The sequence below is a fragment of the Balaenoptera ricei genome, chromosome 11 (assembly GCF_028023285.1).
Source record: "Balaenoptera ricei isolate mBalRic1 chromosome 11, mBalRic1.hap2, whole genome shotgun sequence".
In the NCBI taxonomy this organism is placed as follows: Eukaryota; Metazoa; Chordata; class Mammalia; order Artiodactyla; family Balaenopteridae; genus Balaenoptera; species Balaenoptera ricei.
The window spans coordinates 20,092,781-20,120,735 of record NC_082649.1 but is presented as its reverse complement, the minus strand read 5'-3'; the positions used below and the strand labels follow the sequence as shown (position 1 = coordinate 20,120,735).

At 40.3% G+C, this 27,955-nt stretch overlaps 1 protein-coding gene across 2 annotated transcripts in view; it reads left to right on the top strand.

Moving 5' to 3' along the window:
• Positions 1-27,955, top strand: part of KIAA0319 (KIAA0319 ortholog) — a 72,253-nt gene that overhangs the window by 28,038 nt on the left and 16,260 nt on the right. Inside the window, exons 3-13 of one of the 2 annotated variants that reach the window (XM_059940699.1) lie at positions 3,017-3,765; positions 6,516-6,708; positions 9,813-9,911; positions 11,095-11,192; positions 12,077-12,164; positions 13,124-13,216; positions 14,548-14,680; positions 21,908-22,136; positions 25,780-25,903; positions 26,552-26,684; positions 27,704-27,852. In XM_059940699.1, coding sequence (XP_059796682.1) covers positions 3,017-3,765; positions 6,516-6,708; positions 9,813-9,911; positions 11,095-11,192; positions 12,077-12,164; positions 13,124-13,216; positions 14,548-14,680; positions 21,908-22,136; positions 25,780-25,903; positions 26,552-26,684; positions 27,704-27,852 — 2,088 coding nt within the window. Of the gene's footprint in view, positions 1-2,946; positions 3,766-6,515; positions 6,709-9,812; positions 9,912-11,094; positions 11,193-12,076; positions 12,165-13,123; positions 13,217-14,547; positions 14,681-21,907; positions 22,137-25,779; positions 25,904-26,551; positions 26,685-27,703; positions 27,853-27,955 lie in introns of those variants that run through there. The other variant, XM_059940697.1, reaches the window with a different exon arrangement.

Here is a 27,955-nt window from a genome sequence, read left to right as displayed (position 1 = left end):
ATGGAGTGCTGCTTTCAGTTGGTCTAATTGGGAGCAGTACTTGTTGGAATTAATCGTTTGGTTTTCTGGAAGGAGCTCGTAATAGAGGACTCCCTTCCAATCCCACCATATACACAACATCACCTACTTTGGATGAAGACCAGCGTTTGGTGGGGTTGGCGGTGGTTCATTTCGCTTGCCCCACGATCTCTTCTGTTCCACATTATTGTACAGTATCCACTTCTCATTGTCCGTCACAATTTGTTTTAAAAATGGAACATTTTCGTTACGTTTTAGTAGAGAATCACCTGCAGAAATACGGTCAAGAAGGTTTCTTTCACTTAACTTCTGTGGAACCCAAACATCAAAGCAATGAACATAACCAAGCTGGTACAAATGATTTTCAACGCTTGATTTGGATATTTTGAGTATGTCAGCTATCTCCTGCGTGGTATAACATTGATTGTTCTCAATTAATGTCTTAATTTGATTGCTATCAACTTCAACTGGTCTACTGGACCATGGAGCATTGTCCATTGAGAAATCTCCAGCACAAAACTTAGGAAACCACTTTTGACACGTTCAGTCAGTCACAGCACCTTCTCCATGCACTGCACAAATCTTTTTATGTGTTTCAGTTGCATTTTTACCTTTCTTGAAATAATAAAGCATAATGTGCCAAAAATGTTGCTTTTTTCTTCCATCTTCAATATTAAAATGGCTACACAAAAATTCACCAATTTTGATAAGATTTTTTAAAATGCACGCTGATATGACAGCTGTCACAACTGAATCTAACAAAATTGTTTCAAATGAAGTTAAAGACAACTAAGTGCTACTACAGCCATCTTATGGAAAAAAACCAAACAAACTTTTTGGCCAACCCAATAAGTGGCGATCTCCACCTTCCACCTGATGGGAAACTGCTTTAAGCTTTGTGTTGAAGGTTCCTGCCATGCTTCTCACCCACGTGTAACAATTTGCTTATTCCAGGATCACAGCCTTTTCCCTGTATAATGGTTTCTGTGACACAGTTTTATAAGTTGGCTTTTAAGCTTCTGGTGGCCAGAGCCAGAAATGAAACATGATAGTTCTTATGAATCATATTGCCCAAAAGGAGAGGACCCAACAGTTGTTCAAGGGAAATAAAATATATCCTGCCATTTGTGTTTGAAAGAAATTTCTAGTTTGAGTCTTCATTTAAAGGCCCCTTCATTTAAAGGAATGTAGTGATAGCTTTACAAATAAGGACACTATTTTTGAGAGTAGAGCTGGGAGTTGGAGATTACCTGCCTATTTTATACGCTTCATCATCTCTTGACCTCAATTAGAAATGCTATTTTGTTATGTTCAGCAGAATTATTATTTTTCCCCGTCTCCGTATCTGAGACTAAGCGTTTCTTTAGAAAATAAAAGGCTAAAACTATTAAGGTGATTTTTTTAAAAAGTAGATTTGGTTTGAGAAAATGTCATTTCAATTGAATTAAAGTGGTTTGTTGCTAGCTTATTCATTGGGAAAGATGTATATTTATTATATCTAATTCTTATTGAATTGGACCAATTAGACTTTCCTGTAGAGTCAGTGTTAGTCATTGAATGATTCTTAAAAATTTATAACAATGATGATATGTATACAGGTAAAAAAAAGATGATTCTTATACTGTATTTAACCATTTCTCTTACCTCCAGTTAGAAGTAATCTCTGACTGTCATTATGAAAAATGTAACAGTTATTAAGAGAATGATCAGTGATGAGCCCTCACTAGAAAAGAGATCCTTTGCTGTTCTGAGTTCTGCAGCAGAACAGTGCTTATCAAACTATATGTGAAGAGGGACCGATTTGTTTTTATTTCCAATCTACCACCGACAGATTCTTTGGTAAAAAATCAACAAACAATTTCTACTGAAAGCAAAATGCACAGTGTAAAAGTTGTGGGTTTCAGTTTTATTCAGGGAACTTCCTGAAGACTATAGCCCAGGAAACAGTCTCTCAGTAGCTCTAAGGGAACTGTTCTGAAAAGATAGGAGGAGAAGCCCATATATATATGATTTGGGGCTACAGAATACGTGCAGTCAAGCACACGTTTTAGTAAACGATTACTGCTAGTCACAAGGAACAGATATCTCAGCTGGTGATTTTAGTGCTTTTCTATGTATGGGAAGATACAAGAATCTGGGCTCATTAAAATTCTTCCTAAGATATGCATCTAACTATCTATGGGGCCTGTCTTTCCAAAGCACAGAGCGCCTTATCCTGTTTCTCATCCTGCATTCATTTCTGGGTGTACTGTCAGTGACTGCGGTGGGTAATGACTTCATCCTTGTAGAACTGGACGGTGGGTAGCATTCTTTGTTTTACAAAATAAACAAAAAAGCAGAAAAGTGATTTTTGTCCTTGGATGTCAGGCAATGACACATTGCTACAGAGGTTTCTAAGAGCCCCAGGTGCCCTTATTCTTTATGGACTGGTCCCAGAGTTTGTGGCCTGCTCCACTGTGTCTGCAGATCACACTTCCGTAGCACTACTCTCCCGCCTGCTGTATTTGCCAGTGGGCAACATTTGTAGTTCATGGTTCAGAATGTGCTTAAAGCTAGTTGTTATAGACCTATATTTAGGACAAGTTTTTCTCTCCTTTGATATGTCATCAGAATTGATCTATCATCAGAATAACCTGAGATGTTTAAAAATTCAATTAACAACAACATGACATTGTTCCTAAAGTAAACCTTTACAGCTGGCTTTTGGGTGAGGAGCAAAATACTATAGTGTAAAAGCAATACACACGTAGGAAAGAATGCCTCTCTTTGCTAAGTGGAGTAACATTATATAAAGAGAGAGGATGGATGGTTAGTTGGACGGGTGGAAGAATCTATGGATGGATGGATGGGGGTGAAAGGATGGGAGGACAGATGTATGGATGGGGCTGTTGATGGATGGGCTCTAAAGCAGTGGACTTTCTATAGGAGATGCTGGTGGTTTATTTGCTTGCCAGAAGTGATATGCCTCGCTTCCTCATTGGAGACTGCGTGTTTGTAGGTTGTGCCTGTACGCAGTGCAGTGAGGGGAGGACGTATTCCAATGCCATCATTTCTCCTAACTTGGAAACTAGCAAAATCATGCCAGTGCCTCAAACCACCCCCATGGTAGACTGCACATCCGCCTGCTGTGACCTGTACAGCTGTGACCTGGCCTGGTGGTTTGAGGGCCGCTGCTACCTGGTGAGCTGCCCTCACAAAGAGAACTGCGAGCCCAAAAAGATGGGCTCCATCAGGTCTTACCTGACCTTTGTGCTCAGGCCTGCCCAGAGGCCCGCACAGCTGCTGGACTACGGGGAGGTGATGCTGAACAGGGGTTCCCCGTCAGGAATCTGGGGGGACTCACCCGAGGATATCAGAAAGGACTTGGCCTTCCTGGGCAAAGATCGGCGTCTGGAGGAGACGTCTGAGTACTCAGATGACTACAGAGAACTGGAGCAGAGCCTCTTGCAGCCCATCAGCAAGCAGGAGCCCCGAGGGAGCGCCGAGTACACGGATTGGGGCTTGCCGGCCGGTGGCAAGGGAGGTTTCAACTCCTCTGCTGGAGACAGCCCAGCAACACCAGCGGAGAAGCAGCAGGAGGGCCCAGAGCTCCACAAGCTGAATGAGTCGGCCTGGACCCCGGCCCCAAAACCCTCCCCCGGGGGAAGGTTTTTGCTTCCCTTGGTCACTACTCCACCTTCAGGAAAGGAACTGGGGAAAGAGACTTTTCAGCTCCAGGAGCAATCCAGCAACAGCTCTGGAAAAGAGGTGGGTGTGGCTGGTGTGTGTAGGAGAGGGTGGGAGGGGCTGAGTTCACTTTCAGAGCCCGGCCCTCATTAGGACACACCTCACACGAAGCTTCCTTTTGGGGGCACCTGTTAAGGTGTCGTCTAAAAAGATGACTCTCAGAATCTTCCAAACCAAACACCCTCTTCCTCTGTTGTGCGCTCATGACCAGACTGTTTAAAAGAGCAACTATTTCTTCTGCCTTCGCAAGTCAGCCACCTAATGATGATTTAGTGCTTCTCCTTAGAGATGCCTCTACCGGTATCTCAGATGCATGAGGTTTTATAGAAGTTTCTGGAGCCAGCCCATATACACAGCGCGTGTAACCAGAGGCTTTGCAAATCTCTCGTGGTAGGTTTTATAGGAGCAGAAAAAAATTTTCTCCTTTCCTTCTAAGTTTTTTGGTTGGGGTAATAACTAAATTGACCTAACATAGATTAACAGGAGAAAAACAAATTTACTTTTGTATGTATTGGAGACCCCATAAAAATATGAGAGGTGACCAAAGCAGGAAGGCTTTGTATCTTTTAAACAAAGAAACAGTCTGTGAAGAATTGACAAGCCAAAGAGGATTAGGCTTGGGGTAATAAATTGGTGACAAAGTATCTGTTACAGATAAGTATCTGTTAAAGATAAGTATCTGTTAAAAAATAACTGAAGCATATTAACATTTTTAAGAGTTTGAGCAAAAAGGCATTCAAATCAGGCAGCATTCAATATCGCAGATATAAAGGAGCTCCAAGGAGCTGTACAAAATGAAAAACCTTTTTAGGCAGGAGTGGAAACAAGGAATATAAGGCAAAAAAGTGGGTTGGTTATTACAAGGTTACTTTCCTTTAAGGAGTAGTAGGGGGTTATCAAGCAGATTACCTCAAAATTATTCCTGATTGACTGGTTTCAGATTCCATTTTTGGGAGAGCTGAAACTGTAATTAAGTCTTGGTTTGGGGGCTTAACATAAACGACTCTATTTGGGGCCTGTTGCTTTAACACGAGGTTTGTTTCGACAGCCTTCTCAGCCCTAAATTTCCTCTCTATGGTGATAAGGATACCTTCTATCCTCCTGGTACAGTGTTTTATTTTCCACGAAAGTACATATTTTCCCCTATAGTCACAATTAAATTTCTTTGAGTTGCATTAAGTTGTAGATAATCCTTGAAAGGAAGGGTACCTTTTGCATGGGAGATTTGTCTCTTGCTTTCAGGGGGGACAAAGGAGGGTCAGAGTGTCCTTCTTGCACTGGCTGTTTCTCAAGTACCTTTCATTCAGAATAATCAGCATGCCGAAGTGCTATGTTTTAGAGTGACATTCTGATCCCCTACAGTTTCCTCAAGACCCAACAGTTTCTGAGGTTGCTAGAAACTCACCAGTGATAAGAATCAGTTGGATAGGAGGAGCAAGATACTAAGGAGAGAACATAAGCTGTACAGAACTTTCCATGAAAAACACAGGTGAAAAGAATGGGCACCTTTGGGAGAGCAGACACACCCAAAACAGAGGGAAGGTTCAAGTGCTAACAGCAGAAGGTCAGGGAGATAGAGAAGGAGGCTGAGGGGTGGGGAGGGTAGTTGGGAGCTCAGGGACTGCTCATCTGGGAAACACCAGGACAAGGTGAGGATGTAGTGAGTGCGTTGATCAGGAGAAGCCGAATGCAGGTGGCAGTAAAGTGACAAAAGGACAGGTCATGGGAGAATTTAATGTATTTCAAGATACAAGAGAGCAAATCAGAATGTAAAGGGACATAAACCAATTAAGATTTTTTTTTTAAAAAAAGAAAAATATTATTTAAGATATCAGTGCTTAAGTTAGAATAAGTGAAGAAAGCTGGATTGAATTGACTAGACATTATAATCTCAACCATTAAAACTTGCTAAACATTCTTTTAAGCAGTGAGATTATCAGTTTTTTTCCTGCTTTGATGTATTTTTCGTTTCAAAGTTTTCATATTTTTCTGTCCTTGTACTTGTCTTAAACATTCTTAAGACTTTCAATTAAAAAATAAAGTATCAAAGATTAACGGTGTTCTTTTCCCCCATCCCTGAGTATTAACACATTTTACCTTCTTTTATGTGGCTAAGTGAACTGCAAGAAAGAGTAGCTGTGTTTTCAGTAAATACCAACGCCCCCCTCTCTAGTTAACATTTGAGTTACAGCTTTTCTTTCTGTGGATTTCACACTTCAGCTTCCCCTTTGGGTCTCCTATCTTCTTAGCCTGAGTTTTACTTATCTGGCTCCAACTCCAGTCACTGGCAGTTGAAGCTCAGAAGAGTATTTTATTATCATGTTGTGAGATTTTCCCCCGGCACATAATATTTAATTTAAAACTTTAAGTTGGATAACCCTATAACCATAATCTTAAATTATAAATTATATATGGTGGATAATATGAATAGAGATCATTTACTCTAGAAACCTGTTCATTGTTGAATTATCTGATTGTCTTCAATTATTGCTACTCTAAGTATTTTCTCTCTTTTTATCTTGAATGTTTTCTGTATGTGTATGTTTGCCTACAATAATTCTCCAACCCAGAGTTGTCTTACATTTTTAGCAGGTAGCAGAGAATATTTAAAAGAGATGGTCTAGAGTTCCAGTGGTTTGCAATGTTAGACATGGTATTTCAAATGCTACTGAATCTAATTTTTGAAAAAGTCAACGACATGGTGTTGTCTTGAAGAGTTCAACCTTTGTTTTTTCCGCCATAACAACTTATCCTTGTAATTGATCTCCTAGGTCCTAATGCCTTCCCATAATCCTTCTCCAACCAGCCTGGAGTTCAGCCCAGCCACCGTGGAGAAAAGCCCAGCTCTCACAGTCACCCCATGGAGCACAGAGCATAGCATTTCAACCCTTCCCACTAGCACCCTCCCCACTGAGTCCACCCCGTCTCAGCAACCTGTATCTGCTCCTACTCCTCCCAGGACAGGTAATTTAAAAAATATAACTGGAAGACATGTGCTGAAGACACGCTGTAGAATATAGTAGTGACAACTTTGAAAGTTTACTCATTCCCTCCGGGCACTTTATTTTGTTTGTTTGTTTTAATTTATTTATTTTGGCTGTGTTGGGTCTTCGTTTCTGCGCGAGGGCTTTCTCTAGTTGTGGCAATCGGGGGCCACTCTTCATCGCGGTGCGCGGGCCTCTCACTATCGCGGCCTCTCCTGTTGCGGAGCTCAGGCTCCAGACGCGCAGGCTCAGTAGTTGTGGCTCACGGGCCTAGTTGCTCTGCGGCATGTGGGATCTTCCCAGACCAGGGCTCGAACCCGTGTCCCCTGCATTGGCAGACAGATTCTCAACCACTGCGCCACCAGGGAAGCCCCGGGCACATTTTTGAGCATGTATCGTGTGCCAGAAATGATGCTAGGCGCTGGGAATAAAAAGATGAATAGATATTGTCTTTTCCCTCCTTGACTCTATAGTCTAGAGGATGAGGCTGACAGACAAATAGATGGTTTGATACAGTACAGTAAGTGCTTTGAGAGGCTGCTATGGGAGCAGAAAAGGAGCAGCCCGGCTGACCGGCTCAGAGGGGCCACAGAAGCCTTTCCAGAGGTGGTAATGCTAGGACAGATGAGCCAGCAAAAATGGAGTCAGCATGCTGTTCGGGTCGAGGGAGCGACATATGTAATGAGAATAATGATAACTACATTTACTGAGCACTTACCCAGGGCCAGGCACCGCGCTCCGCATTTCCCGCCCATCCTCTCATTCACTGCCTGTGCCGGGGAACAGAGGGACAAGAGCTCAAGTGGCATTTTGGGAAGAACGATAAGGAGTTCAGTATGGCTGCCACTGATCATGTAAACGGAGTGGAAATGGCAAGGTCTGAGTCTAGAGTGGTGAGCAGGGCAGTATTTTGAAGGATCCTGTGTTCTGTGCTAAGGAATTTGTGCTTTATTGGATGAGTAGAGAGAATCCCTGAATGATTTGAAGCAGGAAAGTGAAATGATCAGATTGATATCAAGAAAATAGTATGGGGTTGACCTGAGGCAAGAGGATCCATTAAAAAAACTGTAGTGAGTGGTTGCAGGGATGGAGGGAAGGAACCTGAGTGGTTGCAGGGATGGAGGGAAGGAACCTGAGTGGTTGCAGGGATGGAGGGAAGGAACCTGAGTGGTTGCAGGGATGGAGGGAAGGAACCTGAGTGGTTGCAGGGATGGAGGGAAGGAACCTGAGTGGTTGCAGGGATGGAGGGAAGGAACCAGATTCAAGTGATATTAGAAGGGCAGAATCATTAGAATTTAGTAAGTGGTTGAAGGTCACGATGAAGGTAAAAGGACTCTAAGATATTTGGACACATGGAACTGAAAATTAGATGAGTTGGGCTGAAGATAAAGGACTAGGTGTCATGGGTGTAGAGGTGATAGTTGAAGGCCCTCCAGGGAGAGCCACGGGGTGGGCTGGGGAGAGGCCTGAGGGGTGGAACTTTGGAGCTGTCATTGTATTAGGAGCCGGGAGAGATGAAGGAGCCTGTAGAGCTGACTGAGTGGCCGTGACAGAGAGGTAGAGAAGGAGGAGAGCGCGGACTGAGAGGAGGAGAGAGGAGAGGGTTCCACGTTGGAAGAAGTGATGAAGGGGCCGTGTGTTACAGGAGGATTGAAAAGCTCCCATTAGGTTTAATCCTAAAGAAGTTACTAGAGACTTTTGTCATGTTTCCTGAGCCTTTCTGTGGGTAATGTACTTTGAGGATTACCCTCTCTTCTTTGGTTATTTACTTTGATCCTGAGCCTCAGTAGAGAGAAGGACAATGGTGGAGGAGCTGTATAGTATATGGAAAAGGAAACTGGCCTGGGGATTAGCATCCTTGAGTTCTAGTAGCACCTATTGCATAAAGTAGTTAGAGGATGAAATGAATTGATAATCTTCAAGTCCTTGGAACAGAGCCTATCAGAGTTTAATCTTGTAGATAAGTGGCTGTTGAAATAAATAGTTTATTTATTTAATAAACTATTTAAATTTAAAACTGTTTAAATTAGTTAGATATTGGTGGATCTATTGCTAATGATCCACATAGCCTCAAGCAACTTAAATTGCCTCTCCAGGGCTCAATTTCTTTATCTGTAAAATGATGGGTTTGGACCAATATCCCTTTTAGGTCCACAGTTGCTGATTTTTCTTGAAAGGAGTCAGTGAAAGTGACAGGGAAGAAGAGCCAGAGAGGGCAGCCAAGCCTCTGCAGCCGGTCTAGGAAGGCACTCGAGGGACTGAGTACAGACTGAGAGAAGTAGATTTAAATGAGCCACATCTCCATCTAACATCTCCAAGCAGCTGGGACGTCTAGAGAGCACTCAGCTTTTTAAAAAAATCTTTGCTTTTCTCTATGTGATATCTTGACGTATCTCAATTGTATTTTACAAGGGAGACTAATGTCCAGTTGAGTCAAGCCAGTTGAACGTATCAATATAATCCTGGTTATAGAGCAAGGAAGCAAGCATTGTTCTGAATGCTGATTTAGTGACTAGGTGCTTCTGATGAGACTGGATGTGCCTGCTGCTTGAGTTAAAATAGCCTTTTTATATTGAGGTTGACTGGCTTTTCTCTTGGAAAGGTTCCAAGAGCAAGACCATTGCAGTAATTCATGGGGTTACTATCAGAACTGAGTGGCGTGTGATTAATGATACAGAAACACTTATGATTACACTCCATCTTTTTAAGACTAAAAATAACACATACCAGGGGGTCAAGCAAAGCTGGAAGCATGAGAGAAAATAGACCCAATCCGCAGTACACTACCTGTTTTCACGCAACTCTTGTCACCGACACCTTGCTCAGTGAAGCATTATTTTCTCCACAGTGCCTACTCATGTTGACAGTTTTAAATTTATGAAATCTACCCTGCAACATAATATAGGGCACAGTTCAGTTACTAGCCAGAGGGAAGAAAGTGTCTTAGATAAAATCGCATGAAGAACTATTACAAAAATATGTGTTATTTTATTTTATGGATACTAAAAACAAATCTATCATAGGGCAGTAATTTAACATCACTGAAATATATGATGAAATGTACTATTTCTAATTAACTTTTAGTGAAGGAACTCATGGTGTCTGCTGGTGATAACCTAGTAATAACTTTGCCGGAAAATGAAGTTGAACTGAAGGCGTCTGTTGTGCCAGCGCCACCTGCAGGTGAGAGTTTGACTTTCCTCTGGGACCAGTAGGGGCCCATTAGCTGGTGTGTCCTTAAGGTGTCTTTACTGGTTATTTACAACTTTGATTCATTTTCACAACATAGTGAATGTCACTCTCGAGTGGGTGACAGGGCTTTGATGATCATAAGCTTTAAAGTTTATTGAAATAGTTTAAAATGGAGTGAGAGGATAGGAATTAAATACAGAACATTTCCTTTAATTGGTCAGGATAAAAAGTCATACATTTCTGATGATGCAAAGCAGAGTGATATCTTAGAACAGGAGAGGTTTCCATATACCAGCTTTTGACTTGTAATAACCCACAGAGCCTGGGAAAATTCCACTGTCAGGTGAGGGAGGTAGCACGTGCACAAAGGTTTGTTTGCAGATATTGTAGTGGCAACACGTCTCTCGGGTTCTCAGGATCCTCACACCAGTTGTTGAAAAAATGTTGTTTCAAATGCTCTTTCTTCTGCTCATCCAGCGCTCTGCTCTTCAGCAAACATTTGACCTCTTCCTGTGACCTGTCAAATGCATTCTTTCTTAAAGTATATTCATTTTTAAGGTGTTTGAATATTTCTCATTCAGGTTAGTTCCTTTATTCATTTTTCCCTGTCACACATGGATCAACATTTAAGCATAGATGATAATAATTGGCATTTGTCATTTACTCCTTTCAGCTGAGGTAACTCGTGCTTTAACTCTTACTAGAATCACAAGGTGGAAGACAGCTTCATCTTAATATAAAGAGACTTAATCCGTTCTTATGGCCTTATATAAACCCCTACGACAGATGGAATGAATTTAAATCTCCTTGCCTTTTATTAAAAGGAGAAAAGTACAGTGGATTATACTGTGTTAAAATTTATATGTATAGTCAGGTGTAGCAGTCTGGAAGGAAAGTCATCAAATGCTAACAATGAAATTAGGGCAATTTTTTTTAAACTTTATATATTTTCTAAATTTTTATAAGTTGTATGTTCTTATAATAACAAAGAAATTTTACATTAAAAAGATATAGATACCTTATTGTTCCTTACTTGGATGATAGTTGAAAGTTGAGTGCAGTCTATCTAAATTAATTTCTGCTAGTAGATTGAAGACTGTCATTTTCCTCCCTCTGCCCAGATTATAGGGACTTCTAAGAGTTTATAACTACTCATATTTTTCTTTGCTCTCAGAAACAACCTACAACTATGAATGGAGTTTAATAAGCCACCCTGAAGACTACCAAGGTGAAATAAAACAAAGACACATGCAAACTCTTAATGTCTCTCAGGTAAGTAACTGGTAACCGGTAGTAACTGACAGCGTACCTTAGAATTCAGGTAACACCTTCTTAGCTGTTGAACCTAGAAGTCTCTCTTACGATTAAGATTAAAAGAAGAATATAAATGAATCAAGTTTCAAGCATGTAGGTAGACAGGTAGATTTAAATAAAGGAGCTTTCGGGATCTTTTCTTTATTTGACTTACTTGGCATAGCAGCCCAGGGAAGAGAGGCTGGCCCAGGCTGGTATGGGTCTCTGTCGTGAGGTTAAAGCCTGTGTTCCAACTCTTGCTCCCTTTGCAGTGTTAGAGACGTTCTGGTCATCTCTGATTCTTAGTCAGGCACATTTCTAGGATTGCCCAAAATTCCATTCCAGTTCACATATGGTTTGACTACCAAATATTGCTCCAAGATATAAGCCCTCACAAGAAGAAATGTTCCCTCTTCTTGGCCCATAGATGGTTATGTTCTCTTCATTTCTGATACTGCACAGCTACTGGTGCAACATGAATTAGCATCACCCCTATGCCACTGAGCGCTGTTTCTCAAAGTCTGGTACCCAGACCATTGACAGCTGACCCACCAGAGCTACTTGGTAAAAATGCATGATTCCCATACACTCAAGTTTGAGAACTGCCGCCCTCGGCTGGTCCATGTCACATATGCCTCTGTAAGCCCCGTGAACATCTGTAACTAAGCTGAAGGCCTTCCTGGGTGATCTTCAGTGTTCCAGAGTATAGGCTTCAGACATGTGGCAGTGTGTCCACAGGTCCCGAGCCCCTTCTCTATGCTGATTCCAGGAGAATGGCTTCTGGAATATTTAAGGATTTTCTAGGCAGTGGACCCATCCTGTTGTTTGCATGTTTATCAGTATAACTTTTCTTTATCTTGCAGTTGTCAGTAGGACTTTATGCCTTCAAAGTAGCAGTTTCTAGTGAAAATGCCTTTGGAGAGGGATTTGTAAATGTCACCGTTAAGCCAGGTAAGCCTGTGTAAGAGGACAGCCTCCTGTTGTACAGGTTTATCTCAATTTTTGGTGCCTGAATAGCATGGTAATATATTTTTTTAGTTTTACATTAGGCTCCACTGTAGAGAAAACATGCAAAGAGTATATGGTTTTTGTCTTTCTTCTTTCTGTATAATTCTTAGTACTTGCGTGACACTGCTGTGTAAGGTTGCAAGGTTATTGCCTGCTGTCCTTAGGTGTGCCAGTGGCCTCCTCCGTCTGACATTTGCTGCGTTCACCCTGCCACCTCCATTCCCCGTGACTCAGCTTGTCCTTAGGTGAAGGGAGCAACTCAGGGCTCAGGGGAAATGTATGCCATGGGCTTTCAAGCCCCCTGGTCCTTTCAGGCCACCGCCAGTCCACAGGTCGGTGCACTGGTGTGAATTAGAAATAGTGGCCCTTTGTCTGGGTGCGCACAGCCCTGGCTCAGTGCATGGAGCATGGGCCTGGAGCCTCTGCCACCCCCTCCTCTGGGCACAAGGGATGTGGGCCAGCTCAGTGCCAACCTCACCTCCAGCCTCTTCCCCAGGGGCTGACAGCTCCCCGTTTTGCACATTCTGCCTGGTTATTCTTAGAGCTAAACGTGGTTGGTGGGGGCGGGGCTTCAAAGAGTCAAGAGCCAGCTAATCGTAGGAGCTGGAACCATACTCCGTTGCTCCTCTTTCGCAGTTGCTGCTCAGGTTCTGGGACCAACCCCTTGCTTGTTATTACATGTGTTCATTGAGCCTGGGCTTTCATACAAAAATCTAAACCTGCAGACATGCTCCTAAAGTGTATAGGGAGGTTCCAAAACATTAAAAGTACTTTCCATAGTTGAGGCCTGCAGGATAAACACCTTCTGGACAGGATATTTATAACCAATTTTTGAAAATCAGATGGTTTATTTGGGTGGTGACAACTTGGGCTCAGCCCTTGTCCTTTTTTCTGTCACACAGCCAGAAGAGTCAACCTGCCTCCCGTGGCAGTTGTTTCTCCCGAGAGACAGGAGCTCACTCTGCCTCTGACGTCGGCCCTCATCGATGGCAGCCGTGGGTATCCTGCCATACTTCAGGGGGTTTTGCCCTCTGCACTATGAGACGTAATGGGAGGTCTCTATTGAGGCTGTGAGGACTTATGGGCTAACTCACCAGTAGATGAGCATCTATCTGTATTTTCAAGTCCTTCAGCTCCTTTAGCACAACTTCTCTGTCTTAGGCTGAATTTCCCTTCAGTTATGTCTCGTTTGTCTATGAAAAAATTCTTTAGGGTCTAGCTATTTGATCGGAATTAAAGCAATTATTAAAGAATCTCCTTTCGATGTAGTATATGTGATAAGCAGTTGGAACTCACTTTTTAAAAAAAAAATTATTATTTATTTTATCTATTTATTTATTTTGGCTGTGTTGGGTCTTTGTTGCTGTGCATGGACTTTCTCTGGTTGTGGCGAGCGGGGGCTACTCTTCGTTGCAGTGCGCGGGCTTCTCATTGAGTTGGCTTCTCTTGTTGTGGAGCCCGGGCTCGAGGCGCGCAGGCTTCAGTAGTTGTGGCACGAGGGCTCAGTAGTTGTGGCTCACGGGCTCTAGAGCGCAGGCTCAGTAGTTGTGGCACACGGGCTTAGTTACTCTGCGGCATGTGGGATCTTCTTGGACCATGTCTCCTGCACTGGCAGGTGGATTCTTAACCACTGCACCACCAGGAAAGTCCCTGAAGCATGTTCTAAATGAAAATATTTACATGAGAAAATACATTACATTTTGATTCCTCCAATTCAGTGTGGTTTAGTTACAGGAAACTGTTCAGGATTATTAATATGTTGCATGAACTTTTCTTTCCTTAAATGAATTAGATGAAACTGGCTCCCTTCCAGGTCTAAACTTCTGTGATTCTGCTTAGTACATTTTGTTTGCTGTCTTTTAAAGTAGAAATAGGAGGTTTTCATGTAGGGTACTACCTTTCTCTGGATTTACACTTAATGATTAGGGTAGTAAAAGGTGTTTTGTAATTATATAGAAGCATCTCAATTCTTTATGAATCTGTCAGTTCAGATACCTATTTGAATTATCAGTAAGATATCATGTGCTGTAGTTGAAGGGAGTTAAAAAAAAACCAGTAGTGTCTGTCACTTTGCTTTTTAAGTTCACAACTGAGTGGAAACACGCTCACTCAAATCTGGTGGAAATCCAGGAGAAAAATCATGATGATAATTTAGAGAGAAGAAGTAATCCTCCTTCTAACACATAGTATATGGCCATTGAAATCTGTGCAATTATATAATTTCATATAAAGTCAAATGTAAACCCCAATAATATAAATTACAAAATTTATGTTTTAATATTCTTGTATTTGACTCTAGTTTTCATTTATTTGTCAATCTTTCTAGACAGTACAGATGATACTAAAATAGTGAGTTATCACTGGGAAGAAGTTAATGGGCCCTTCCAAGAAGAGAAGACCTCAGCTGATACCCCCATCTTACATCTGTCTAACCTTGTTCCTGGAAACTATACTTTCAGGCAAGTGGGTTCGCTTTCCAGCACTGATAATTTGACTATTTCCGATAGATGCCGATAGAACATTGTGCTTCTTTTCATTTTGATCAGGAGGCAGATTTGGTTTCCTCTGGGGTTTTGGTTGTCAGCCACTTTATACTCTGATACCATCATCAATAATATAAATTACAAGTGTGTATTTATTGGAAACCTTTGCATTTGGTTGTCAGGAATAGTATGGGACGGCATCTATTTTGCTGTGTTGAGATATGTGAAAGAAAGTTTCTATCTTCAGAGTCAAAGTGAGGTAGATTTATATGATTTACCTGTTTATCTTTTTACAACTTTTAAAGATATAACTGAAATATAATAAACTGAACATATTTAAGGTATAAAATTTGATGAGTTTTGACATTTGCATACACCTGTCAGACCATTGTCACAATCAAGATAATAAACATTTCCATCATCCCCAAAAGTTTTCTCATGCCCCTTTGCAATCCATCCCTCTCTCCATTCCTGTCCTTGGGCAACCACGGACCTGCTTTCCGCCACTTTAAATTATCTTGCACTTTCTAGAATTTCATATAAATGGAATTGTACAATATGTGCTCCTTTGTGCCTGGCTTCTTTCACTCAGCAAATGATTTTTGAGATTCATTCATGGTGTTGTCTCTATTGATAGTGTGTTCCTTTTTGTTGCTGAGTACTATTCCAATGTATGGATATACCACAATTTATCCTTTCATCTAGTATGGACATTGGGTTGTTTACAACTTTGAACTATTACAAATAAAGCTGCCATGAACATTTGTGTACAAGTCTGTGTGGACATGTATTTTCATTTTTGTGGAGTAAATACCCAAGAGTGGAAAGGCTAGGTTCTATGGTGAGCTTATGTTTAACATTTTAGGAAATTGCCAAACTCTTTCCCAAAGTGGGTGTATTATTTTATTTTCCCACCTGTAGTGGATGAGAGTTCCAGAATCCACATCCTCACCAACACTTGGTGTAATCAGTCTTTCTAATTGTATCTAATTTGATGGGTGGTTGTATCTCATTACGGTTTTAACTTGCATTTTCCTGTTGACTAATGATATTAAGCATATTTTAGGTGTTTACTGGCCATTCATATAACTTCTTTTGTGAAGTCTCCATTCAGATCTTTTTCCTGTTTTAAAAATTACGTCTTAGCTGTAAGATTTTTATACATTCTGAAACAAGTTCTTTATTTTATATATGTGTTGTGGATATTTCCCAGTATATGACGTTTTGTTCTCTTAATGGTATCTTTTTTTTTTTTAAGTATTTGTTTTATTTATTTATTTATGGCTGTGTTGGGTCTTCGTTTCTGTGTGAGGGCTTTCTCTAGTTGTGTAAAGAGCAGAAGTTTTACATTTTGATTGTCTAATTTATCAATTGTTTCTTTTATGTTTTATGCTTTTTGTGTTCTAAGTAACCTTTGTTTAATCCCAAGATTGCAAAGATCCTGTTTTTCTTCTCTAAGTTTTATAGGTCCAGGTTTTATTTTTAGATCTGTGATCTATTTTGAGTTATTTTTATGTATTGTGTGAGATTTTTGAACGTTAAATCAACCTTGCATTCATGGGATAAACCCTATTTGATCATGATATTCTTTTTATGTAGCATGGGATTCAACTTGATAATATTTTTGTAAGGATTTTTATGTCTGTCTTTATGAAAGAGTTGGCCTGTGCCTTCTTCTCTCTTTCTGTCTCTCTGTCTCTCTCTGCGTTGTCACAAGGTTTTGATATGAGGATTATACTGGCCTAATAAAACAAGTTGACCAGTGATCTATCCTCCTTTATTTTCTGAAATACTTATGAACAACTGGTGGTATTTCTTCCTTGAAAGTTTTATAGAATTCACCAGTAAAATTATCTGGGCCTGGAATTTTCTTTTGGGGAAAGTTTTGATAACAAATTCCATTTCTTTAATAGATGTAAGCCTATTTAGATTTTCTGGGTTTTAAAAAAATCTTTTCTTTTTTATTTTATTTTCTTTTTATTTTATATTGGAGTATAGTTGATTAACAATGATGTGTTATCTGTTTTTTTCTTGTGTCAGTTTTTAGTAGGTTGTATTTTTCAAGAAATTCATCCATTCCTTCTAAATTATCATATTTTTTGGCATAAAGTTGTTCATAGTATTTTCATATTATCCTTTCATGTCTGTAGGATCTGTACTGATAACCTCTTTTTCATTTCCAATATTGGTGATTTGTGTTCTTTTTCTTTGATAAGTCTAATTAAGGGGTTTGTTAATTTTGTTTATCTTCTCAAGGAACACTAACTAGAACTGTTTTAATTATATTTGCCTGTTTTCTAATTTGTTCTTTTCTGCTCTTTACTATTTCCTTACTTCTATTTGCTTTTGATTTACTTTGTTCTTTTTCTTCTAACTTCTTAGAGTAGCATCTTGGTTCATTCATATTAGAGCTTCCTTAAAAGCTTATAAATCTTTCACAGGTATAATTTTCCTCTAAGTGCTGCTTAGCTGCACCCCACACATTTTAGCTTATTATATTTTTAAGACCTCATATACTGCTTTAAGAATCTGATGATTTCAGAGAAGGAGCCCATACATATGTATTTATGAATCCTCAGAAGTCTAGCCAGGTTAAGAAACTCTCAAGCATCTGACTGGTTTCATCTTTGACTAAAAAGTCCACAGAGGTGCTCTAAAGTGCTTTAGATTTTACACATGTTGTAAAAACTTCTGTTTTGGTTTATTGGAAATCTCAGCTTAAGAAGCAGTTTACTCCATTAGGATAGCTATTATTTAAAAAATGGAAAATAACGTGTTGGTGAGGCCGTGGAGAAATGGGAATCCTTGTGCATTGCTGGTAGGGATGGAAAATGGTAGAGCTGCTGTGGAAAACAGTTTGGCAATTCCTCAAAAAGTTAAACATAGAATTGCCATATCTGCAATCTCACTTTAGATATATACCTCAAAGAACTGACAGCAGAGACTCAAATAGATGCTTGTACACTATCTTCGTACATTCAGGCTACTATAACAAAAATAACCATAGACTGGGTGGCTTTTACATGACAAGTTTATTTCTCATACTTCTGGAAGCTGGGAAGTCCAAGATCAAGGTGCTGGTCGATTTGGTGTCTGGTGAAGGCCCTCTTCACATGGTTTATAGACAACCATCTTTTCACTGTGTCCTCACATGGCAGAAGGGGTAAGGGAGCTCTCTGAGGTCTCTTTTATAAGAGTACTAATCCCATTCAGGAGGCCTCTGCCCTCATGACCTAATCACCGGCGGAAGTCCCCACCTCCAAATACCAGTCGCATTAGGGATTAGGTTTCAACATATGAGTTTTGGGGGAACAGAAAACATTCAGTCTATGGCATACTCCAGTGTTAATAGAACAACACAAATGTCCATCAACCGATGAATGAGTAAACAAAATGAGGTATGTACATACAGAGAAATATTATTCAGCCTTAAAAAAATGAACTTCTGAGGCATGCTACAGCATGGATGAACTTTGAAGACATTTGGTTAATTGAATGAAGCCACTCACAAAAGGTCAAATATTGTATGATTCCACTTCGTTAAGGTGCCTAGAGTAGTCAAGTTCATAGAGATAGAAAGCAGAATAGTGATTGCCATGGGGTGGTGGTAGGGGAGAAATGGGGAGTTAGTGTTTAATGGGTACAAAGTTTCCGTTTGGGATGATGAAAAAGTTCTGGAGATGGATAGTGGTAATGGTTATACAATAATGTGAATGTACTTAATGCCACTGAATTGTGCACTTAAAAATGGTTAAAATGGTAAGTTATATATACTTTACCCCAATAAAAAAAAAAGAAATTTACCCAGCTCTGAAAGCGTATTTTATTATTGAGTAGATTTCCGGGAATCGATAGGCCTTGTAGGGATAGAGTGGTCAACCACATGGGGCATCCAGTGCTCGTGTGTGGGTTTTTCTTTTTAAACTTTATTTTTTTAAGAGCAGTTTTAGGTTTACAATAAAATTGAAAGATACAGAAATTTCCCATATGTCCCCAGCTCCCCACATGCTCAGTCTCCCTGTTATCAACATCACTCACCAGAATGGTTCATTTTTTACCAAGGATTAACCTACATTGACACATCATAACCACCAAAAGTCTATAGTTTACCTTAGGGTTCATTCTTGGTGTACATTCTATATGTTTGGGCAAATGTATCCTGATATCCATCATTATAGTATCATACAGAGTATTTTCACTGCCCTAAAAATCCTCTGTGCTCTGCCTATTCATTCTTCTCCTTTTCCCCCTCCTCTGGTAACAACTGACCTTTTTACTGTCTTCATAGTTTTGCCTCTTTCAGAATATCATACAGTTGGAAGTATATAGTAAGTGGTCTTCTCAGATTGGCTTCTTTCATGTAGTAATATGCATTTAAGATTTTTCCGTGTTTTTTATGGCTTGATAGCTCATTTCTTTATAGTGGTGAGTAATATTTCATTGTCTGGATGCACCACAGTTTATTTATTCATTCACCTACTGAGAGACATCTTGCTTGCTTCCAAGTTTTGGCAATTGTCAATAAAGCTGCCATAAACAGTCATGTGCAGATTTTTGTGTGGACAGAAGTTTTCAACCCCTTTGGGTAAATATCAAGAAGCATGATTGTATGGTAAGAGTATGCTTGGTTTTTTTTTTTTTTTTTGGTGGCCTGTTTTGTGGCTTATTAAACATACATTGTACATTTAGTTTGGCCATTGAGGAGGAGAATGCATTTAAAAGTCAAGATAAAGTAGCTTTTGTTTGTTTATCCAAGGTAAAACTAGGTGGCCATTGTGGATGTGATTTCAGACATGTTTGTGTATTGCTGAGAACTTACTTGAATTTTCTGAACTGTATGGGATTTAAGGACACCACCAGTCATCCTCAAAACAATATCTGCTAGTAGCTTCCAGCTGCAACCTTATTGTCTGAAAGTCACCTCTTATAGAGTATGTTTAGTTTTGTAAGAAATTGCCAAACTGTCTTCCAAAGTGGCTGTACCATTTTGCATTCCCACCAGTAATGAATGAGAATTCCTGTTGTTCCACATCCTCACCAGCATTTGGTGTTGCCAGAGTTTCAGATTTTGGCCATAGTATAGGTGTGTAGTGGTATCTCATTGTTGTTTTAATTTGCATTTCCCTGATACTGTATGATGTGGAGCATCTTTTCATATGCTTATCTGCCATATTCTTTGCTGAGTTGTCATGTATTTATTTTTAGTTTGCCACACTGGCCGCCACAGCTTGATCCAGAAGAAATATAGGTTTCAAGAGACAAGTAACAATGCAGGTGTTTAAAAAAATGATATTTTCTTCTTATAAAAAGAATAATGCATGTTTTCTATAAAAATAAAAAACAGAATGTATCTAGAAGCAGAAAGAAGGAAATTAAATACCTCCCATAATTCCACTACCGAGGAATAAACATCCTTAAGAGTATAGTACTTATATTTATGGGCCTTTTTCTATACGCATAAACTTAAAACTTTTTTCTTACTTGGATCAAAATGTATAAGATGTTTTACAAGCTACCTTCTATATTTTCTTCTAAAGTTTAAAAATTTTGTCTTTCATGTTTAAATTTTATCCATCTAGAATTGATTGCATGTCTACCGTGGTTAGATCCAATTTTATTTGTTCCCACATGGATAATCAGCCTATTGTCCCATTACTGTTTATTATCTAGTCTGTCCTTTCCCAATCTGCAAGACCACATCTCTTCTATATCAAATTGTCATGTATGAGTGGATCTGACTTTGGATTCCCATTAATTATGGATATCTGTGTCATTAAATATTCTTCAACATCATGTTTGATGCTGTGCTGATATATTTTAGAAAATTAATTTAGCCCCATTATTCAGTGTTTGGGGGGAACATTCTTATAGTTAAATTTTGGAGTGCAAGTAAAATTTCTGGGTCAGCGGCCTGTATGTTTTTAAGGAGTTTGATATATGTTGCCAAATTATTGTCTACTTCTTATCTGAGGGTTTTGCTAAGGTAAACTTGTGGAAACTTTATGACATAAAAGGAGACATAAGGAGACTTCAGAAAAGTTATTTTTAAAAGTCTTTCTATAGCACTTTACTTATTTATTGGGGTAAAATTTATATACAGTGAAATGCCACTTTATGAGATTCTTTTGATTAATTTTAACTTAATGACTCTTTACCCGTCTCATTGAGACAGGCCTACTTTGTTTTTTTGTCGTTGTTTGTTTGTTTTTTTTAGTTCCCCTACCAGGGATCAAACCTGTGCCCCCTGCACTGGGAGCATGGAATCTTAACCACTGGACCGCCAGGGAAGTCCCAAGGCAGGCCTACTGCTAACCCCATTTTACTAGGAAGAAATTCCCTTGGAGGCCCAGAATGTGTCCTGACTCAGCCTCGTTGAGGAGGAAGGACCTTTAGGTGTTTGGTTTGCTGTCAGAGCGAGAACTGGAGTTTGGACCTTGGTTGTATGGAGTATGTGGGATAGAGGCCCAGAATACGGGGGCCCCCTGTACAGGTACCTTACCTACAAATAAGGCCTGTGTTCTTTCCAGAGCTTCATTCTCATATTCCTATTTACACCTGTTACACATGCATTGCTGCTCCAAACTAAATCTTGGCCCCAGAAGAATGAAGTGACCTTATTTCACTGATCCAGTTGCCACATCACCAATGAGTTTACTACAGGGGGGTCAGTGCAGCTCTCTGTGTTGTTTGTGTAGGCAGAGTATCGTTTGTATTTCAAAGTGCTTAATCCTAAAATTGCTTTGCAAGGAGTGTCCTGAAAACACTTAACATTAAGTCCTCTAGAAAAGAATGAGAAAATTAAAAAGCTTTGTAGCTGAAAATTCAGGAGTGATTTGCTGTCTCTACACGCTCAGGCCTGAAGGCAGGACTTAAAGCTGATACATTTTGGTCTCAGGTGGTAGAGAGAGGCTTCTGTGTTGGCTGAGGATGGTTTCTTCATCCAGCATCTCAAAGAATAATGAGAAACCCATATAAAATAAAACTCTATCATGTGAATATATTACTAGCTAAAAATAAAATTAACAGCAACAAAGAAAAAATATAGCCTCAGGTCTCTGTTCTTTCCTCAGCTTCATCCTCAAATTTCTATTTACACCTGCTCTCAGTTGTTCTGAGAAATGTACCATAGGCAGACTAAATTGACCACTTGCCTTGAGATTTGGCATATTCATGCAGTGTAATAGCTTCCTCTCCTTTTCATAGATTGACTGTTACAGACTCAGATGGAGCCATTAGCTCCACAACAGCAGCCCTAATAGTCAACAGTGCTGTGGACCATCCACCAGTTGCCAATGCGGGACCAAATCAGACCATAACTTTGCCCCAAAACTCCATCACTTTGAATGGAAACCAGAGCAGTGATGATCACCAGATTGTTCTCTATGAGTGGTCCCTGGGGCCCGGGAGTGAGAGCAAAGAGGTGGCCATGCAGGTGAGTTCTCCATCCTGCCTTCAGACTTTTATTTGTGTTCATCTGTCAATCCATCCATCCATCCATCTCCCTATCTATCTATCTATCTATCTATCTATCTAAAATATTGGTACAAGGGGGCAGCTAAATTCAGAAAATACGTTTTATAAAGTTGTCTGATATATTACAACTATTAGAAGAACAGCTAAACTCACAAATCTTCCAAATTTATGTCACTTTCCCTCACCCACTCTATATAAGCCCAGGATAGCAACTAAGCAGCTCCTATGCAGACAACTTTACCTTGAGGTTAGTTTGGGAAAACTCTGACCCAACATTTGCTACAGAAATATTATTTTAGTATTAGGATAAACCTTAGGAATGATCTAATCTAAACCTCATTATCAGAAAATTCCTTTTTATTTTGTTTCCCCTATTTTTAGAAACTGCATGTTACCTTTTCTGGATCCAGTGGTCTCTTGTTAAGATCTTTTTGTATTTACCTTTTGATTTGTTCAGATTGCGAATATATCTGTCTAAAGACATAATAACCTTGAAACATTGCTGTACTTGTATGCGTGAGTATGTGTGAGCTGTTTGCTTATTCTACTTCTGGTGATGGCCAGAACTAACCAGCTTGGTATTTTTGTAGTTATGTTATTATTTAAGAGTTGAATGGAAGAAAGATAGTACCTTACATTACCATCTTCCTCTTCTCCTTCAAACTCCGTCTCACCAGTCCAAGACAAATTTCTCATTAGCGTTTATGGTGAAGTCAGACATTCCATGAAAACTGACCTACTTTACTTTTCGATATTTCTGGAAAGTGCTTTGTGATTATGATGAATTAAACATGACTGGTTGGATGCGTGGGTCTGGAAAGAGCCGTGAGTCCTCTAGAGACCCTTGGAGAGCACTTGGTATAGAGTTCGTCTCTACCTAAGAGTTGTGGCAAATGCTATGTTTGCTTCTGTTGGGTTAAGAATTCGCATTTGGTGGGGTTTGGATACAAACAGGAAGATGGGTATTTCGTATTTTCTCAGTTAAAAAATATTCCAAATTTTCTTTCCCTAATTACTGGGAAGTATGTGCCCAGAGCCAATGCCCCAGTACATCCAAGTCTAATGGATATGTATCCAAAGGAGGTCACTAGTGCTGGACTGCAGACCTAGCCTCGCTGCTCTGAACACCTGCCCATCTGCTGCAGACACTCTCAGATTATCCACAGTAACAGTGTCCCTGCCTTGTGATTGATTGATAAGATGTCAAAAGGGGTGATGCTTTTTATGAATTGGGGCAATCACAAAGATCAGCTCTTAAACCAGCCTCTCTTACACTAGTCTAAAAATCATCAAGGCAAGCTGCAGAGGCTCTGCTCTGTGCTGGGGAGGTCACTGAAGGTCACTGAAGCCTGTGCAGCTACCTGAATCATATGGCTGTTTTGAGGCTCTCAGTGAATTAATCTGCTCAGTTCGCATTAGCCACAAGATTCCTTTTTATTGTGTGCATAAGCATTCATGTAACCATATTAATTTTGAGGCACATATTACTAGGAAATTATACTTTATAGAGCTCTTCAGAAAAAAGTACTTTGCTCTATTGAGTCATAGTAGGGAAAAGCCCTTTTTTTAAGTTCTTAAAAGAATGCATTTCAAATTTCAGAAGTTCCCTTTGTGATAACACACTTGATTTTCTATCCATTTTTTTTTCAAATTTTCCATTAAAACTCTAAAACACACACCCACAGGGACTTCCCAGGTGACACAGTGGTTAAGAGTCCGCCTGCCGGGCTTCCCTGGTGGCGCAGTGGTTGAGAGTCTGCCTGCCAGTGCGGGGGACGTGGGTTCGAGCCCTGGTCTGGGAGGATCCCACATGCTGCAGAGCAACTAGGCCCGTGAGCCACAACTACTGAGCCTGCGCGTCTGGAGCATGTGCTCCACAACAAGAGAGGCCGCAATAGTGAGAGGCCTGCGCACTGTGATGAGGGGTGGCCCCCACTCGCTGCAACTAGGGAAAGCCCTCGCACAGAAACGAGGACCCAACACAGCCATAAATAAATAAATAAATAAATAAATTTATTAAAAAAAAAAGAGAATCCGCCTGCCAATGCAGGGGACACGGGTTCGAGCCCTGGTCCGGGAAGATCCCACATGCCGCGGAGCAACTAAGCCCGTGAACCACAACTACTGAGCCTGTGCTCTGGAGCCCATGTGTCACAGCTACTGAGCCCACATGCCACAACTAAGCCCGCGCGCCTAGAGCCCGTGCTCCGCGACAAGAAAAGCCACCGCAATGAGAAGCCCTCGCACGGCAACGAAGAGTAGCCCCCGCTCACCACAACTAGAGAAAGCCTGCGCGCAGCAACGAAGACCCAATGCAGCCAAAAATAAATAAATAAATAAATAAAACACAGATACACTTATCTTTAGACAATCTTGGGATCTGTGAAAGTAAATAAATTATAATAGGACTTAAAGTTAAAAATCCTTTTCAGGATGCCATGAACTTCAAACATAAGCAATAACTGGAAATATTACCAACAACAGAGCAGCAACAAAATGAAAGGGTATTAACCTGTAGGCAATAAGTAGCTAACTACTATATACTCAATTGAAAAAATGCCTTATTGAAAAGTTTTGTTGTCCTAGCATTTAAAAAAATTATTTTTACAGCAAGGACTTACTGTATAGCACAGGGAACTATATTCAATATCTTGTAATAACCTATAATGGAAAAGAATCTGAAAAAGAATATATATATATACACATATATATATAACTTAATCACTTTGCTATATACCTGAAACATTTTAAATCAACTATACTTCAGTAAAAATTTTTAAAAAAGAAATACATGCAAAAAATTCAATTCAAAAGATAATAAGTGGAGAAAAATAACAAAATTTATTTTTGATTATAAAAGTAATACATTAATTACTTCCTGTGGTTAAAAACAAACAAACTCAAATTCTGATTAAGTGAAAATACACCTTGACCTCATCCAAGTCCCTTTACTCAAGATAATTACTTTTATGGGTTTAATGTGTGTGCATACAGAATCTCCTCTATGTGTTTGCATAAGTGTATATGTGCATGTAGCAAATATCTATCATGCTGTATCCATTGTTTCACAGATTTCTTTTTTTGCTTCGTAATATGTCTTTGACATCTTTCCACTTTATTCTTTATAAATCTACTTTATTCTTTTAAACTTCTTTTTTTTTCAGCTAGCATCCCACAGTGTATTGTGGTGGGTTTGGCCATTCCCCTGTTGATGATTGTTTAGATTGTTTCCATTATTTTTTGGTGTCATAGGCAATGCCTCAGTCAGCACCTATGGGCGAGTCTCCATAATTACACATGTGGGCATTTCTCTAGTGTAGATACTCAATAGAAATGCTGGGTTGAAGAGCATGTTCTTTTAACATTTGAATGGATGCTACCACATTGGCTTCCAAAAAGGCCATATTAATTTATATTCTTTCAAGAGCATCTGAGGATATACAATGGACTTTAGATCCCATTTTCCTGGACATGCACTTTTTTTTTTAAAGCAGGATCTCCACATTTAGTAAAATCACTAGTTTTTCATTATGTCATGCTAATTACTTGTGCTTCTTTAATATTATTTTTTCTTTTTCATTTTTGTATTTGCTGTTACTTAGGGAGTAGAGACACCGTACCTTCATTTGTCTGCAATGAAGGAAGGAGATTATACATTTCAGCTGATGGTAACAGATTCTTCAAGGCAGCAATCCACAGCTGTGGTCACTGTGATTGTCCAGCCTGGTAGGTGAGATGGGAAAGGGATTTAGCCCCAGAGATTAAAACAGAAATGACATCTGGGCTTCTGGGCTTCAGACCAGCCAAATTTGGTACAAATTCTCTAAATCTTTGAACTATCAAGAAATCAGGGCTGCAGGAGCTGAGTCTTAATATCAAGGCAATTTGCTTTTGTGGTTCTGAATTATGTCCTGGCTGTGTCTCCTAACCATGGCATGAGGGACAAAATGAGAGCTATCTCCAGAGTCACTTTGGGCTCTGATGCCATGGCCCACTCTACTGCAAAGCTCTAGGGCATTCTTGAAGAGGCTGGTAGTTATGTGTGGCTTGATACTCAGATGGCTTGTGGCCAGACATTGGGGAATTAACTACAGTTCCACTCCATGACTTTTAAGGTCTTTTAAAGAAACCAAAGCTGTACATATTAGGGAATAGTATTTCTTGCTGCCTGTAACCCCCGTCTCAAACTTAGAATTTTTAACTCCTGGGTCAGGTAGGAGACTGCAGCGTTTCACCCCAGGATTCCCAAAGGACAGGGCATGCTCTAGTAGCTGCCTGAGCTGAATATGAGTAATTGGCTTAAATCAAGAAATCAGGGGATGGCAGACTGAATGCAAAGAGATAATATTTCTTCACACCGTTCTATAATTCTAGAAAACAACAGGCCTCCGATGGCTGTCGCCGGCCCGGATCAGGAGCTGGTCTTCCCAGTGGAAAGCACCACCCTGGATGGGAGCAGGAGCAGTGATGACCATGGCATTGTTTTCTACCACTGGGAGCATGTCAGGTAGTGAGCCCATCTCATCACTGAGTGCTGGGTTCACACCCTGGATGAGTGCTAGTATTACCCCTGCTCTGGAGGGTCTACATTAAACAATCAGCTTGAGATTGTTGAGGAGTCAGTATTTAAGCACATTTCTAGAAGTGGCCAGGGAACTATTGATTGGATTCTGTATCAGGTGTGGATGGACAAGATGGATGTTCCTTGACAGTGGAGAGAGGTGGAGCTGGGGCAGGTGGACAGGGCAGTCTTGGTGTGAGGTGAGCTTCATGACAGAAGAGGTGCAGGGGAACCTGGGTGGGGTTCTCACGAGGCCCCCCAGTCTACACTCACTCAAACCACGTGCAGTGACTGTAGACAACAGAAGTGCAGAGTTCAAGGGGATTCCTTTATCCTCCAACATTTTCTGTGCTATACATGCTTAATCTCATGGAATCCTAGGTCAGTTCTTAAGAGGTAAATGATAATATTATTCCCATTTTAAAGGTGAAGAAACTGAGGCTTGCAGAGATGAGTGAGTCACAGGGTCTCCAGTTGCCCAGATAGTAAGAGCAAGAGCTGAGGCTCAATCCTGGGTCTTCCTGACTACAAAGCCCATGATCTACACGACTCCGCTGTATTGAATAATTCCTCTTTTAGGAGATCAATTACCTGGCTCATTCTCTCCTCCTCCACACTCTCTCGAAAGATAACTGAAGATTTCAGCTGATTTTATTCAAAGGAGAAACAGGAATAGTTTATAAGGCTCCATTCTGATCATTTCACTGACAGTTCAACTTTAAAAAACCGAAGACTCCAAAATCCTCTTCCCAGGAATCCAGCAGCCTCTGTCTGAAATAGGCTTTAACTTGTGACTCTTACATAGAACTAGAGAATCTAAATGAATAAAAAATTATCTTAGAATTCTCTAGATGGTATATATTATTGCTGTGAAAAGAAGCATATATAAGGACACAAACAACATACCTGCCGTTGTCAGAATCCCATGCCCCCTGCCTTTTGTTAATGACTGTCCTGTTTCATAGAGGTCCCAGCGCAGTGGAGATGGAAAACATCGACAAAGCTATAGCCAAAGTAAGCGGTCTTCAGGTGGGTACCTACCACTTCCGTTTAGCGGTGAAAGACCAGCAGGGACTAAGCAGCACGACCACCCTCAGCGTGACCGTGAGGAAGGGTGAGTCAAGGCAGAGGGCAGGTGGATCTGCCGGTGGAGGAGGTTGGGCCCCTTCTGCTTCTCAGTCTCACAGACCCTAAGCCAGGCCATGGTTATCCGGAAA